Source organism: Schistocerca cancellata, chromosome 11 (genome assembly GCF_023864275.1).
Source record: "Schistocerca cancellata isolate TAMUIC-IGC-003103 chromosome 11, iqSchCanc2.1, whole genome shotgun sequence".
Taxonomy (NCBI): domain Eukaryota; kingdom Metazoa; phylum Arthropoda; class Insecta; order Orthoptera; family Acrididae; genus Schistocerca; species Schistocerca cancellata.
This window is the reverse complement of record NC_064636.1, coordinates 58067477-58082140: the sequence shown is the minus strand read 5'-3', so window position 1 is coordinate 58082140 and position 14664 is coordinate 58067477. Positions and strand designations below refer to the sequence as shown.

The following is a 14664-nucleotide window of genomic DNA, read 5'->3' as shown; positions in this document are numbered from 1 at the left end:
AATTTAAACACATTATTATTAGTCATTGGGAAACTATGTCTTTAACAATTAATTCTGATGAAATTAGACCTGCACATGAAATGAACAATTTGGGTGGTTCTCTAAAATGTGTTCTTGATAAATCGTGAGCACTTAAAGAAAAAATATATATAATTACTGTCAGTAATGGCATACAAATAAACGAATGGTTTCAATTTTCTCCATTACAAGTCACTTGTGTCTCCTACACACTATTTACTGGCAATTAAGGCTGACCTATACACGCAAACTCAAGACAGAGAAAATTCAGTTTCTGTGCTACAAATGAACTGCAACCTATCGCTTTTTCTATGCACAGTGATGTGGTACCAACTGATTAACAGTCCTTGTTTGAACTCATTTACAATTTATGGGTGACCCAGGCAGATTCCAAATGAAAAAAGAATGATAGTAAGAAAAATAAGAGCAAATAAAAACCTGAAAACTATGATGAAAATGATGCCATGAAAGATTAGAAATAAAACAATTACATTGAAGCCAATTAATTGAAAGTAATGATAATGAAAGTCATTTTGATAAAACTTCAAAAATAAAAAATAACCTTCTGGAAAAACAGCAGACAGAACTGGTCTCCAAATTTCAGATGAAAAAACAAAATCCATGACAAATATAAAAAATTGGCAAAATTTCACAGAAACACAAACAGGTAAAATGGAGCGAGTAAATAAATTTAAATATCTTGGAGAAACTTGCAATGGAATGGACTAGAAAAATCTGCAATAGATGTAAAAATTAACAAAATGGAAAGAGCATATGGTTTGACCAAAAATGTATACAAGAAACGTATATCTAGAAAAACAAAACTACAACACTACACCACAGTGGTACAACCAGAATGTTTATATGGATCTGAATGTCTAAGAAACAACAATAAGATGGACAAACTAGAGGTACTGGAAAGAAGGATTATTAGAAAAATAACGGGTGCAGTAAAAACTGCAGATGGTTGGAAAATAAAAAGTAATGAAGAGATCTACAAAAATAGAGAGAAAATATCTGAAGTAATGGCCAAACGAAGATTAACCTTTTTTGGACACCTCTATCAAATGGATGGAAACAGACTAAGAAAACAAATACTCCTATATTTCTGGAAGAAGAAATCAACAATAGCATGGATTACAGAAGTAAGGGAAGATTGAGAAAGAAACAACATCAAAGAATCAGAAATAGCAGAAAGAAACCTTTTTAAAAATAAAATACTACATTTGGAAGGCTTTCAAAGCAGAATAATAATAAAAAAAAACAGGAACAATGTGGACAGAAGAAAAGGAAGAGACTTCATGGGGAAAAAAATGAGGGAATACTGGAAAAACAGGAAACAACAACAAAGGAAGAAGAGGAACTTTAAGTCCTGTGGTTCCTATTTCCAAGAAATATTTCATTTCTCAAAAACCTCTTTCAAAAGTTTTTCCTGATAGTGCATATTTCCAAAATTTGTTAACATAATTCTAGTTGGTCAATACGATCGTAAGAAAAAATTTATCACCTGACAAGATTGAAACCCATGACCTCCTGCAGCTTAAACTATGACTTTACCACCATGCTACAGTAAACTGTCAAACTATAGTCTTCTTGTCTGAAGTACCAGTTGCAATGATCATTTGCTGCCTTCAAAAAGTTCGGTTTCATGCCATGTCATATGAAGTTTAGCTGCTGCAAGCCGATCTCTGATGATAATTGAATACATGAAGCCAAATCTCACCTTGTGCAATAGAATCCAGTAGCCTTTGGCTAGTGGTGTGTACGAAATGTGCGTTATTCCATTAACATAATTTTGTATGTGTTGTTTTGGGCATGTTAATCACGTGTGATGAAATGTGAAATAAGAAGGCCGGACCCAGGATTTGGGATCCAAACACAACTAGAAAAAAAAAGCCAGACAAGGAATTGGAAGTGACCTGACCAGTTGTTGGGACAGTTTGGCAACGACAAACAGTTTGAGCGTGACGTCAAGTGCTCTGATTGAAGGAAGACACTTCCAACACAAAGAGTCAACTATCAAGTAATTTTAATATAATATACTGGGCCCACAGCTTGCATGCGATCAAAGAACAACATTTTATTTTTTGTACAGCTTTTCTGAAGTCTTCTCTGAAAGTATTTGTATGGAAGTGAAAATGGATGATAAACAGCTGAGAGAAGAAGCTTTTAAATGTGGTGCTACTGGAGCATACTGAATATCAGATCGGTAGAACACTTAACTAATGAGGAGATACTGAGGAGAACTGGGAAGAAATGAAATTTGTGACAACCCAACTAGAAGAAGGAATCGGTTGATAAGATACATTCTGAGACATCACAGGCTCACCATAGTACTGGAGGAAAGCATGGGGGGGAGGGGGAGGGGGGGGGGAGATTAAAAATCATTGAGGAAGTGCAAAAGATCAATCCAGGAAGCAGATTCAGATGGATGTAGGTTGCAGCAGTTATTGGGAGATGAGGTTTGCACAGGATAGAGCAGCGCAGAGAGCTGCACCAAATCAGTCTTCGGACTGAAGAGCACTACAACAAAATAGTATACGCAACCCGTGCTCTTCAATGGCTCATTATGTAATTTCATATCATTTGATTTCTTACCCCATTTATCTTTGTTTCTGTAATGAACTTAAAACACCTGCAACAACAATTCAAATGCTGAGAGTATGCATTGTATGTTTTGTTTGGAGACAAACATTTTCCATTCACTCATTGTACTTACTGTTGACAACAGTAATGCCCACTTTGCTCTTAAACTTGTATTCAGTATTGCTTGGATGTGTATGGGGATTGTTTTCCACTACAAGGTCAGCTATATGTCAACAGCGAGTCCTGCAAGACCGATACATTTACAAATGAAGTGTTCGCCAAAATGTACCTCGTACACAAGTTCACCGAATGCAATACAAGAGCAGCAAGACAACACAATATGGAGTTATTCCCACAGTGGTGATAACTATATCATAGTATAGGGTTGTTTTATCACTGTTGTGTGTTCATTTTCCCCAGAATTAATCTTAGTTTATGTATGATGTATGTACATAAGCATCAAAATACTTGTCAACATCTGTTATAAATGGTTCAAATGGCTCTGAGCGCTATGGAACTTAACTTCTGAGGTCATCAGTCCCCTAGAACTTAGAACTACTTAAACCTAACTAACCTAAGGACATCACACGCATCCATGCCCGAGGCAGGATTCGAACCTGCCACTGTAGCGGTCTTGCGACCCCAGCCTGTAGCGCCTACAACCGCTCGGGCATCCCGGCTGGCAACATCTGTTAATATTAGACAAGTTATCTGAATTAATCTGTTTTAGCTTTTATAGTGAAAATGTGCCAAGTATGGGACAGTGTGTTGAGTATGGAATGAATGTAGATATCAGGCTACACTACAGATCAATCTGTTGCCACAACCTTTATTTCACATTTACATTTGTTGGTGTTACCAACTCATCTGAAATACCACCTACCAATTTGACCTAGACCTTGGATTATGCTACAGAATATTATGTCATGGAATGCTAAATTTCAGGGCAGGATCACTGTTGTGCAGGTAATTACACTGACACACAGGAAACTTGTGCAATAAACTGAATAAATCACAATTATGTCGTTAGCCAGCTGTGAGCCACTTGAGACCCCAGGTATCTCATATGCAAATAGAAAATATCCATGAACAAACTCAAACTGTCTGTTGTTGAGGTTCACCGTCTATGTACACAGGATGAACATTAATAAAACTATCAAACTGCTCAGGCAGATTCTTGAGAGGAAATAGAAGAAAGAAGGTCCTAAGAACAAGAGAGTGGAAACGAACGGTGTGCGTGCAACAACAACAAACCATCCTGGAACAAGATACAGAGCTGTGACCCATCTAAATCTTAACAGATGTTCGAAGTGCCTTCACAGGATGCAATGCACACATTCACACGTTACATCATGGAGTGCCACACTCTTTTGCACATTCCAGCCTCTCTCCAAACAGTGTCACAGGTGTTGTGAACACACTGTTGAAGGATCTGTACATCAATAACTGGTTCAGCATACATTATGCTTTTCAGATGCTCTCTGGGGTAAAAATCCAGGGGGTTTAAAATAAGTCCAGTGATCTAGCAGGCCATGCTACACCACCTCTACATCCCATTTAACACCCAGGAAAGTTGATGCTGGCGTGTCTACGACTAATGCAGAAGTAGGGTGGTGCTCCATCATGCATAAACATCATAACCTGTCATATTGCCAAAGGCAAAGGTAGACTATTCCACGTACGTTCCTCTGTTGATGTGCAGTGCGGAACTGGCTCAATTAGGTGGTCACAAGAATCCGCGCCCACACACTGATGCTAAACCAATGTCGATGAGTCATCTCAACCATTCCCCGAAGATTGTCTACAGCCCGCAAATGACAATTATGCAGACATGATGCCAGATCCGGTAAAAGCTGCTCTGTCAGTAAAGAGCACCAATGACTGAAATCCCGTGATCGTGATGCTCTGGTGCAAAAACCACTGACAAAATCCTCCTCAAAGGTAAATCCACTGCTGATAACCAGTTGCACTCATTGCATGTGATGGGGATAGCAGCAGCAGCAGCAGCAGCAGCAGCAGCAGCAGTAGTAGTAGTAGTAGTAGTCGTGCAGGATACAAATAATTGTAATTTGCTTACACCACACTGGCAGGCCACTCATGGAGCTTGTACTAGGTTTCTTCTCTACATCCTGTAGAACCTAGTCTGGTGTAGGCACAGTTCACTGACTCCCTGCACATTCGTCTTTCTCCAATGGCCCCCGATCACACAAACGCCTAAAAAGAGCTTTAAATGTTGTTTGACGTAGTTGGTATCAATGAGGGTGCCTGTTTTTGTATATACTGTCTCCATCTACCTGGCCGTACACAAACACAGTCTCTGGTAGTTCCCGGCACGAATACTGGACCATTCTGCTGCTTGGTGTACATTGTGTCAATCATGGAGGCTCCCTCATAAGAAAATAGGAATTTAGACATTCTGAAATTGGATGAGTAGTAATCTGCATCTTTTTTTAAATGGTGAACTCCTTTTTTAAAATTAAAATAAGTAGGTACTCATAACTACTGTACTGAAATTTATCTTATCCATGGGTAATAAAACTTCCCTACAAGGTTATATATATATATTAGTTATAATAGAAGGAAACATTCCACGAAGGAAAAATATATCTAAAAACAAAGATGATGTGACTTACCAAATGAAAGTGCTGGCAGGTCGACAGACACACAAACATACACACAAAATTCAAGCTTTCGCAACAAACTGTTGCCTCATCAGGAAAGAGGGAAGGAGAGGGAAAGACGAAAGGATGTGGGTTTTAAGGGAGAGGGTAAGGAGTCATTCCAGTCCCGAGAGCGGAAAGACTTACCTTAGGGGGGGAAAAGGACGGGTACACACTCGCGCACACACACACACATATCCATCCACACATATACAGACACAAGCAGACATTTGTAAAGGCAAAGAGCTTGGGCAGAGATGTCAGTCGAGGTGGAAGTAAAGAAGCAAAGATGTTGTTGAAAGACAGGTGAGGTATGAGTGGCGGCAACTTGAAATTAGTGGAGGTTGAGGCCTGGCGGATAACGAGAAGAGAGGATATACTGAAGGGCAAGTTCCCATCTCCGGAGTTCTGACAGCTTGGTGTTAGTGGGAAGTATCCAGATAACCCGGATGGTGTAACACTGTGCCAAGATGTGCTGGCCGTGCACCAAGGCATGTTTAGCCACAGGGTGAACCTCATTACCAACAAACACTGTCTGCCTGTGTCCATTCATGCGAATGGACAGTTTGTTGCTGGTCATTCCTACATAGAATGCTTCACAGTGTAGGCAGGTCAGTTGGTAAATCACATGGGTGCTTTCACACGTGGCTCTGCCTTTGATCGTGTACACCTTCCGGGTTACAGGACTGGAGTAGGTGGTGGTGGGAGGGTGCACGGGACAGGTTTTACACTGGAGGCGGTTACAAGGGGAGGAGCCAGAGGGTAGGGAAGGTGGTTTGGGGATTTCATAGGGATGAACTAACAGGTTACGAAGGTTAGGTGGACGGCGGAAAGACACTCTTGGTGGAGTGGGGAGGATTTCATTAAGGATGGATCTCATTTCAGGGCAGGATTTGAGGAAGTCATATCCCTGCTGGAGAGCCACATTCAGAGTCTGATCCAGTCCCGGAAAGTACCCTGTCACAAGTGGGGCACTTTTGGGGTTCTTCTGTGGGAGGTTCTGGGTTTGAAGGGATGAGGAAGTGGCTCTGGTTATTTGCTTCTGTACCAGGTCGGGAGGGTAGTTGCAGGATGCGAAAGCTGTTTTCAGATTGTTGGTGTAATGGTTCAGGGATTCCGGACTGGAGCAGATTCGTTTGCCACGAAGACCTAGGCTGTAGGGAAGGGACCGTTTGATGTGGAATGGGTGGCAGCTGTCATAATGGAGCTGTTGGAGCTGTTGCTTGTTGGTGGGTTTGATGTGGACGGACGTGAGAAGCTGGCCATTGGACAGATGGAGGTCAACGTCAAGGAAAGTGGCATGGGATTTAGAGTAGGACCAGGTGAATCTGATGGAACCAAAGGAGTTGAGGTTGGAGAGGAAATTCTGGAGTTCTTCTTCATTGTGAATCCAGATCATGAAGATGTCATCAATAAATCTGTACCAAACTCTGGGTTTGCAGGCCTGGGTGACCAAGGCGGCTTCCTCTAAGTGACCCATAAATAGGTTGGCGTACGAGGGGGCCACTCTGGTACCCATGGCTGTTCCCTTTAATTGTTGGTATATCTGGCCTTCAAAAGTGAAGAAGTTGTGGGTCAGGATGAAGCTGGCTAAGGTAATGAGGAAAGAGGTTTTAGGTAGGGTGGCAGGTGATCGGCGTGAAAGGAAGTGCTCCATTACAGCGAGGCCCTATACGTGCAGGATATTTGTGTATAAAGAAGTGGCATCAATGGTTACAAGGATGGTTTCCGGGGGTAACAGACTGGGTAAGGATTCCAGGCGTTCGAGAAAGTGGTTGGTGTCTTTGATGAAGGATGGGACACTGCATGTAATAGGTTGGAGGTGTTGATCTACATAGGCAGAGATACGTTCTGTGGGGGCTTGGTAACCAGCTACAATGGGGCGGCCGGGATGATTGGGTTTGTGAATTTTAGGAAGAAGGTATAAGGTAGGGGTGCGGGGTGTCTGTGGGGTCAGGAGGTTGATGGAGTCAGGTGAATAGTTTTGTAGGGAGCCTAAGGTTCTGAGGATTCCTTGAAGCTCCGCCTGGACATCAGGAATGGGATTATCTTGGCAGACTTTGTATGTGGTGTTGTCTGAAAGCTGACACAGTCCCTCGTCAAAGATTTACTGTCCTACACTCGTACTCTCTGCTGGAAATACCACTTTGCCATGAAGAAATTCATCTATAAGTCAATATAATAAAATTAATTTTAACTTACAAAAAGAGGTTCTACTTTGCGTTAGTCCCACCCATGCCAAGTCCTCATCCCATCCGTGACGGTTTTGACTGCTACTTTTATAGGTACCTTTGCTTTTATTGATGATTCATCATAGATAATTGCTTCAATAGTGTGAATTTAGTGTTTTCAAAAGCAAGTAAGTGCAAAGTTCACAGAGTTCTTGTAAAATGTTGGTTCAATGTTCAATGCTATATCCATTCGCTGTCCCACCTGTGACAAGGTTATAAGTATTGTTAACAGTTCACTCTGCAAACTTCTGATCATATTTAAAGGGAAGGTAAAACTACTATTCATACAATCAAGTTTCAACAAAGAAGGAAGCCTTACTTTTCTAATTAAAAGATTACATCAATGTCCGCAACTGTGGCTGCATGGTAACAGTATCTGCCCAGTTTTTGTGCACTCTTGGCTTAATTTGTTTAATGAATAAGTGTGGAAAATTACAGAATCGTGTGTGTTACGTATGATTTCAGAATGTAAGAGATTTGTGTATGAATAAATGCACTGCAATCCAAAAAGCTACAAGCCTAGAACGTTAGCAGCAAACGAGAACAATGTCGTATCTCTGTTAACAACAATGGACACCATCAATAAGTAAAGAAAAGTATCAATATTTTAATGATTCATTTCCAGCTATAAAACTATTTTTCCTGTCAGTTAAAGGAACTTGTTAACAACTTAACACTATTGAAGTCAAAATAATCTGGGTTATTAAGCTGCATCGTGTTCCTTCTAAAATGATCACTGTTTTGACCCCTCTGCTGGGATCTTCCTCAGGATCTTCTGGTGTCCACTACTGCTAGAACACAAGAGTGGACACCAGAAGATCCTGAGGAAGATCCCAGCAGAGAAGTCGAAATGTCGATCATTTTAGATGAAACATGATGCGGCCTAATAACCAGAACATTTTAACTTCAGTGACTACAGCCACGAAAGCCTGCAAACTTACATAACTTAATGGTATGTCCACACAAGGTCACTTTCCTCATGTGCAATCACAGATATCTGGGAATGGAAGGACAGGCACAAAAAGTTGTGGAAAGAACACATGTACGCATGGACATTCCCACGTACATACACTGCCTCATTACCCAAGCCATCTACTGTGGATCCCCTTCTTTTCTTGGGAGCTTCTGCTGGGCTGCTAAGATGAAAAGGTGACCAAAAAAAAAAAAAAAAAATTTGCAAAAGCTAGTGTGGGTCAAGTAGCTAAATAACAGAGGTACAAGAAATAAAAAGTGACTATATTTTGTTTGCAAATTTCATGAGGTAGTCACAGCAAGATTTTAGTCTTTCAGCTGCGGAAGCTGTAGCACTAAGTCTGGCAATTTTTCCATTAGCTAGTACCATTTATTTCAAATTTCAAAACAAGGCATTTTAGTGATTATTTCTGAAACTGAGAAATATTTAACAAAGAGTCTTACTCATTATGTGAAGCTTAATTAACTTTCAGTGTCTCATTTGTATTTTATTTTATAAAAAAATGTTTACTCCACTTTAATCATGAAAGATTATATTTAGGAATTGCTTAGGTGCCAAAACCCATTAGAACCAAGGTTCTGTTCTCCAATTTCGTATCTTTCATTTAAATTTCTAACAGTTTGTTGCGGAGCAACACAGACCCTATCATTTCTTTTCTTCAGACGTGTGTTGTTAAGCCACCAAAGCTCAAATATTCATCCACAGTTGTCATACACACTTTTCATAAATTTCTGGCTTCTCATTCCCTTTTTTGCATTTTGAAACTTACAGTAACTTTTTATGATTGGAGCCTTCTACCTGACAACTGATACCCAGAGCATCATATCCCAAATTTTTATTCAAATCATCTTTGGTAACTGCATTCCGTGTGGCTGTTTTTTGTCTGTAAGCATCTACCAAGATAACGGGTTTCCTTTTGAGTCAGCAGGTACCAACACACATAAATAGCCTCTCGGCATAACCTTAACGCATTACACAATGAAACACGCACAGGCCCTACCTGCCAGTCATCTGCTGAAAAAGCACAAAGATTCCTACTGAAACAAAGGTGGGAAGGAATGTGCATGCACAGCCCCCATTTCTAGGTAAGTATGCACACAGAAACACACAAGCGTAGTTGTGCTATTGGAAACTTCGGCGTACACGCATATTGGAACAGAGAAAAGGCACGGCACGGACAATTTACGGGTAGGCCTACAATGCGAAGTACATCTACATCTACATTTATACTCCGCAAGCCACCCAACGGTGTGTGGCGGAGGGCACTTTACGTGCCACTGTCATCATCTCCCTTTCCTGTTCCAGTCGCGTATGGTTCGCGGGAAGAACAACTGTCTGAAAGCCTCTGTGCGCGCTCTAATCTCTCTAATTTTATATTCGTGATCTCCTCGGGAGGTATAAGTAGGGGGAAGCAATATATTCGATACCTCATCCAGAAACGCACCCTCTCGAAACCTGGCAAGCAAGCTACACCACGATGCAGAGCGCCTCTCTTGCAGGGTCTGCCACTTGAGTTTGTTAAACATCTCCGTAACGCTATCACGGTTACCAAATAACCCTGTGACGAAACGCGCCGCTCTTCTTTGGATCTTCTCTATCTCCTCCGTCAACCCGATCTGGTACGGATCCCACACTGATGAGCAATACTCAAGTATAGGTCGAACGAGTGTTTTGTAAGCCACCTCCTTTGTTGATGGACTACATTTTCTAAGGACTCTCCCAATGAATCTCAACCTGGTACCCGCCTTACCAACAATTAATTTTATATGATCATTCCACTTCAAATCGTTCCGCACGCATACTCCCAGATATTTTACAGAAGTAACTGCTACCAGTGTTTGTTCCGCTATCATATAATCATACAATAAAGGATCCTTCTTTCTATGTATTCGCAATACATTACATTTGTCTATGTTAAGGGTCAGTTGCCACTCCCTGCACCAAGTGCCTATCCGCTGCAGATCTTCCTGCATTTCGCTACAATTTTCTAATGGTGCAACTTCTCTGTATACTACAGCATCATCCGCGAAAAGCCGCATGGAACTTCCGACACTATCTACTAGGTCATTTATATATATTGTGAAAAGCAATGGTCCCATAACACTCCCCTGTGGCACGCCAGAGGTTACTTTAACGTCTGTAGATGTCTCTCCATTGAGAACAACATGCTGTGTTCTGTTTGCTAAAAACTCTTCAATCCAGCCACACAGCTGGTCTGATATTCCGTAGGCTCTTACTTTGTTTATCAGGCGACAGTGCGGAACTGTATCGAACGCCTTCCGGAAGTCAAGGAAAATGGCATCTACCTGGGAGCCTGTATCTAATATTTTCTGGGTCTCATGAACAAATAAAGCGAGTTGGGTTTCACACGATCGCTGTTTCCGGAATCCATGTTGATTCCTACATAGTAGATTCTGAGTTTCCAAAAACGACATGATACTCGAGCAAAAGACATGTTCTAAAATTCTACAACAGATCGACGTCAGAGAGATAGGTCTATAGTTTTGCGCATCTGCTCGACGACCCTTCTTGAAGACTGGGACTACCTGTGCTCTTTTCCAATCATTTGGAACCTTCTGTTCCTCTAGAGACTTGCGGTACACGGCTGTTAGAAGGGGGGCAAGTTCTTTCGCGTACTCTGTGTAGAATCGAATTGGTATCCCGTCAGGTCCAGTGGACTTTCCTCTGTTGAGTGATTCCAGTTGCTTTTCTATTCCTTGGACACTTATTTCAATGTCAGCCATTTTTTCGTTGGTGCGAGGATTTAGAGAAGGAACTGCAGTGCGGTCTTCCTCTGTGAAACAGCTTTGGAAAAAGGTGTTTAGTATTTCAGTTTTACGCTTGTCATCCTCTGTTTCAATGCCATCATCATCCCGGAGTGTCTGGACATGATGTTTCGAGCCACTTACTGATTTAACGTAAGACCAGAACTTCCTAGGATTTTCTGTCAAGTCGGTACCTAGTATTTTACTTTCGAATTCACTGAACGCTTCACGCATAGCCCTCCTTACGCTAACTTTGACATTGAAGTAGCAATAAATTTTAAAAAACTGATTACATCTTACTAGAGAGCACGATCTTTACAATTGGAATTGCAATCTCGAGTCATTTTAGAGAGGTTGCAACTATCACGTACAGAATATGAAAATAACTAACCTGCACATCTGTGTTGGTTTCAAAACTGTAATCCACTAGATTCTTATTGAACCCCCAGTTGTAGAACACTGTCAAAATATCGTCCAGCATCAAGGGTGGCTCAAATCGGCACGCACACAGGGCGTGGTAGAAGCGCCTGACAGCCACCGCGTCGTCACAGACCGACATCTGGTAGAAGAGGAACTTGGGGAAGGCGTCTGCGACAGCACATCGGTGCACGTGGGTCTGCTGGGCGAAGACCTCGACATGTGGTAAGACCTGCTGCCACGTGCCCGGGCCGGTCAGATGCTCGCAGTACTTGCAGCGCGCTGCCCCCACCTCCGGGAAGCACGACAGCGACAGGGTGTCCGCAGAGAAGACGCGGAAGCAGTCTCGCGCGCACACGACCTCTTCCGGTGGCTTCCACGAGGCGGCATCGATTGTGCAGCTCTCCTGAATGTCACTCGGCCCACTCTTGCAGATACTCTCCACCAGCGAATCCACTTCCTTTCTATCGTCTTCGGTGACACTCTTTTCTTTTTCCTCCAAATATTTGTCGAAATTAGCGATCAGCTCCTGCATCCTGGCAGAAAGCTCGTCTTCCCTCTGTCTCCTCGCGAGGATTGTCGAGGTGTCCTCCACTTCGATGTCATCGACATCTGAATACATACTGGTATCTAAAACAGAAAAATGTTTCATTCGGGAGTAATGTTACTAAAACTGTTTCTCAAAAAAATCATTACAACCAATTTTTTAACACGCATGTCTGAAATATTGCATGTACCGGGCCAAGATGAAGATCAGTATTTTAATGGGAATATACTGCGAAAGTCGAAGGACACATATTTTGGAATGTATACTATTTTTGACCTTTTTATTACATTTTCTTTACAAAAGAGCCTTAACTGAATTTCCAAATGTGAGATTTGAAAATTTTATTGTATTACCCTATGATGGTTACAGAGGTGGCCTCGCATGTTCATTTATAATTTCAAACCGATGACATACAGACCATCAAAGGGTTTGTAGTGACACACTGTCACTCAGATGTTGAGAAAGCTTCCTGAACCCGTCTAATGGCACATCACGTTTCGTGTTTAAAAGAAAAAAGAACCTGAAAGCTCCAGTCAACACAGATGATTTTCTAAAAAAAAAACATCTTTCAAAAGTGTTCAAAAAGAATTAAATTACTATAGCAGTAGCTCATTTCTGTTAAGCACAAATAGAAGAAATAATTCTGTTTCATGAACACAAAAAGCACTTTTGGAACTGTTACGCCACAATCACATCTAGTGTGAAACATTTGGCAACAAAATTGTTAAGGCTTTCGTGGCCACTTGTTGACAAACTGCCTATTGGCTTCTGTCTCGGGTTCTTCGGCCGACGTTCATCTAGTGATTCTTCTGACGCTTTGCCAGCATGAGTGGCTGGCATTGTCAAAGCTTCACCCTCCATTGCCGGTGGTGAACTGGAGCCGAGCTCGCGGCCCAGACTATATGTACCTGGCCTGCCAACGTCCGAGGGCTTCTCCACAGTCATTTCCAGTGCACGCACTGAATGAGACTGGCCACGTAATAAAATTCGCCGACACGGAAGTTCTGGCTGTAGAGAAGCACTATCACACGCGCTTGTTCAGAGAAGCTGTAGAAATACAAAAACACGCGAACAGTTTGAACAAGAGGAAAGCCTTAAGGTAAATGGATCCTGGCTTCCCGTATTGCAGCGAACGACCGTCGCAGGTAGCAAGAGGAGAACCGCACCGGAAATGACCGCAGAGAAGCCCTCGGACGTTGGCGCACCAGGTACATATAGTCTGCGGCCGCGAGCTCGCCTCCAGTTCACCACCGGCAATGGAGGGTGAAGCTTTGACAATGCCAGCCACTCGTGCTGGCAAAACGTCAGAAAAATCATTAGATTAACGTCGGCCAAAGAACCCGAGACAGAAGCCAATAGGCAGTTTGTCATTTGGCAACAAGTTCAGCACAGATCTAAGAAAACATTGTTTATGGCTGGTAATCATTAAATGCCACTATATGGCACCAGTATATGTTCTGACTAACTGAGTAGCAGACTCCAGCAATTTTTGAACTTTTTACACCCTTAAAAGAAAGAGGAGTGCCTCTGGAACGAACAAAGTGAGAATTAATAAAATGCCAAACATAGTCCCATTGAAGTGTAAGTAACCACTTCATACAAGCAATAAGTTCCAGAATGAAATTTTCACTCTGCAGCGGAGTGTGCGCCGATATGAAACTTCCTGGCACATTAAAACTGTGTGCCGGACTGAGACTCGAACTGGGGACCTTTGCCTTTCGTGGGCAAGTTTCAAGCAATAAGTTACAACCTGTATCTGTTGATGACAAACTACGATCATCACCTGCACATACAAATTTCGTCAAGTGGCTAATAAACGTGAACACGCATATTGTTCGAAAATTCATTTGTGTGTACGTGAAACGGGGAGGCTGGACACTGCATTTCTACAAGACAGGGCATCCGATAACAGTTTATCACAGGTCATCACTTGCTGGGTCAGCAGTAGCTCCATGGAGGTAGGCCCTTTCCCGGAGATACAAAGCACTCCAGACACTGGTGAGACTGGTGTTGATAAAAGGATGAAAGCACGAGAACAGCTCAGTGTCTTCGATGTTCTATTTAATGACAGAAATGTATTACAGTGAGTGTTTCTCCGAGTTATTTCGAATTAATACATACAATATTATGAAAAGGATACACTGCTACTCGCCATATACAGAGATGTTGAGTCGCAGACAGGCACAACGAAAAGACTAACAGACACGTTAGCTTTCAGACAGAAGGCCGCCTTCTGAAATAGACAACATACACACACATTCACACAAAAGCAGCTCTACCACATACATGACCACTGCATCTGGCTGCCAGCAACAGCTCTCTATCCTTTTCATAACAGTGTCATTATTCCATCACAGATTTTTCACTGTTTGAGCTAACATATAACATTTCATAAGAAAGATATAGGCCCCCTATCTTTATTCGGTGTATTCGAGAGAGAGTTTGAACTTAAGTTTTCAGCCTCAAG

General features: G+C 42.0%; 1 protein-coding gene across 3 annotated transcripts in view; it reads right to left on the bottom strand.

Annotated features, from left to right (window-relative positions):
- Positions 1-14664, bottom strand: part of LOC126108708 (uncharacterized) — a 68478-nt gene that overhangs the window by 50251 nt on the left and 3563 nt on the right. For all 3 annotated transcript variants that reach the window (XM_049914027.1, XM_049914026.1, XM_049914025.1), the window contains exon 2: positions 11625-12280. In XM_049914027.1, coding sequence (XP_049769984.1) covers positions 11625-12272 — 648 coding nt within the window. In that variant the 5' untranslated portion in view covers positions 12273-12280. The remainder of the gene's footprint in view (positions 1-11624; positions 12281-14664) is intronic.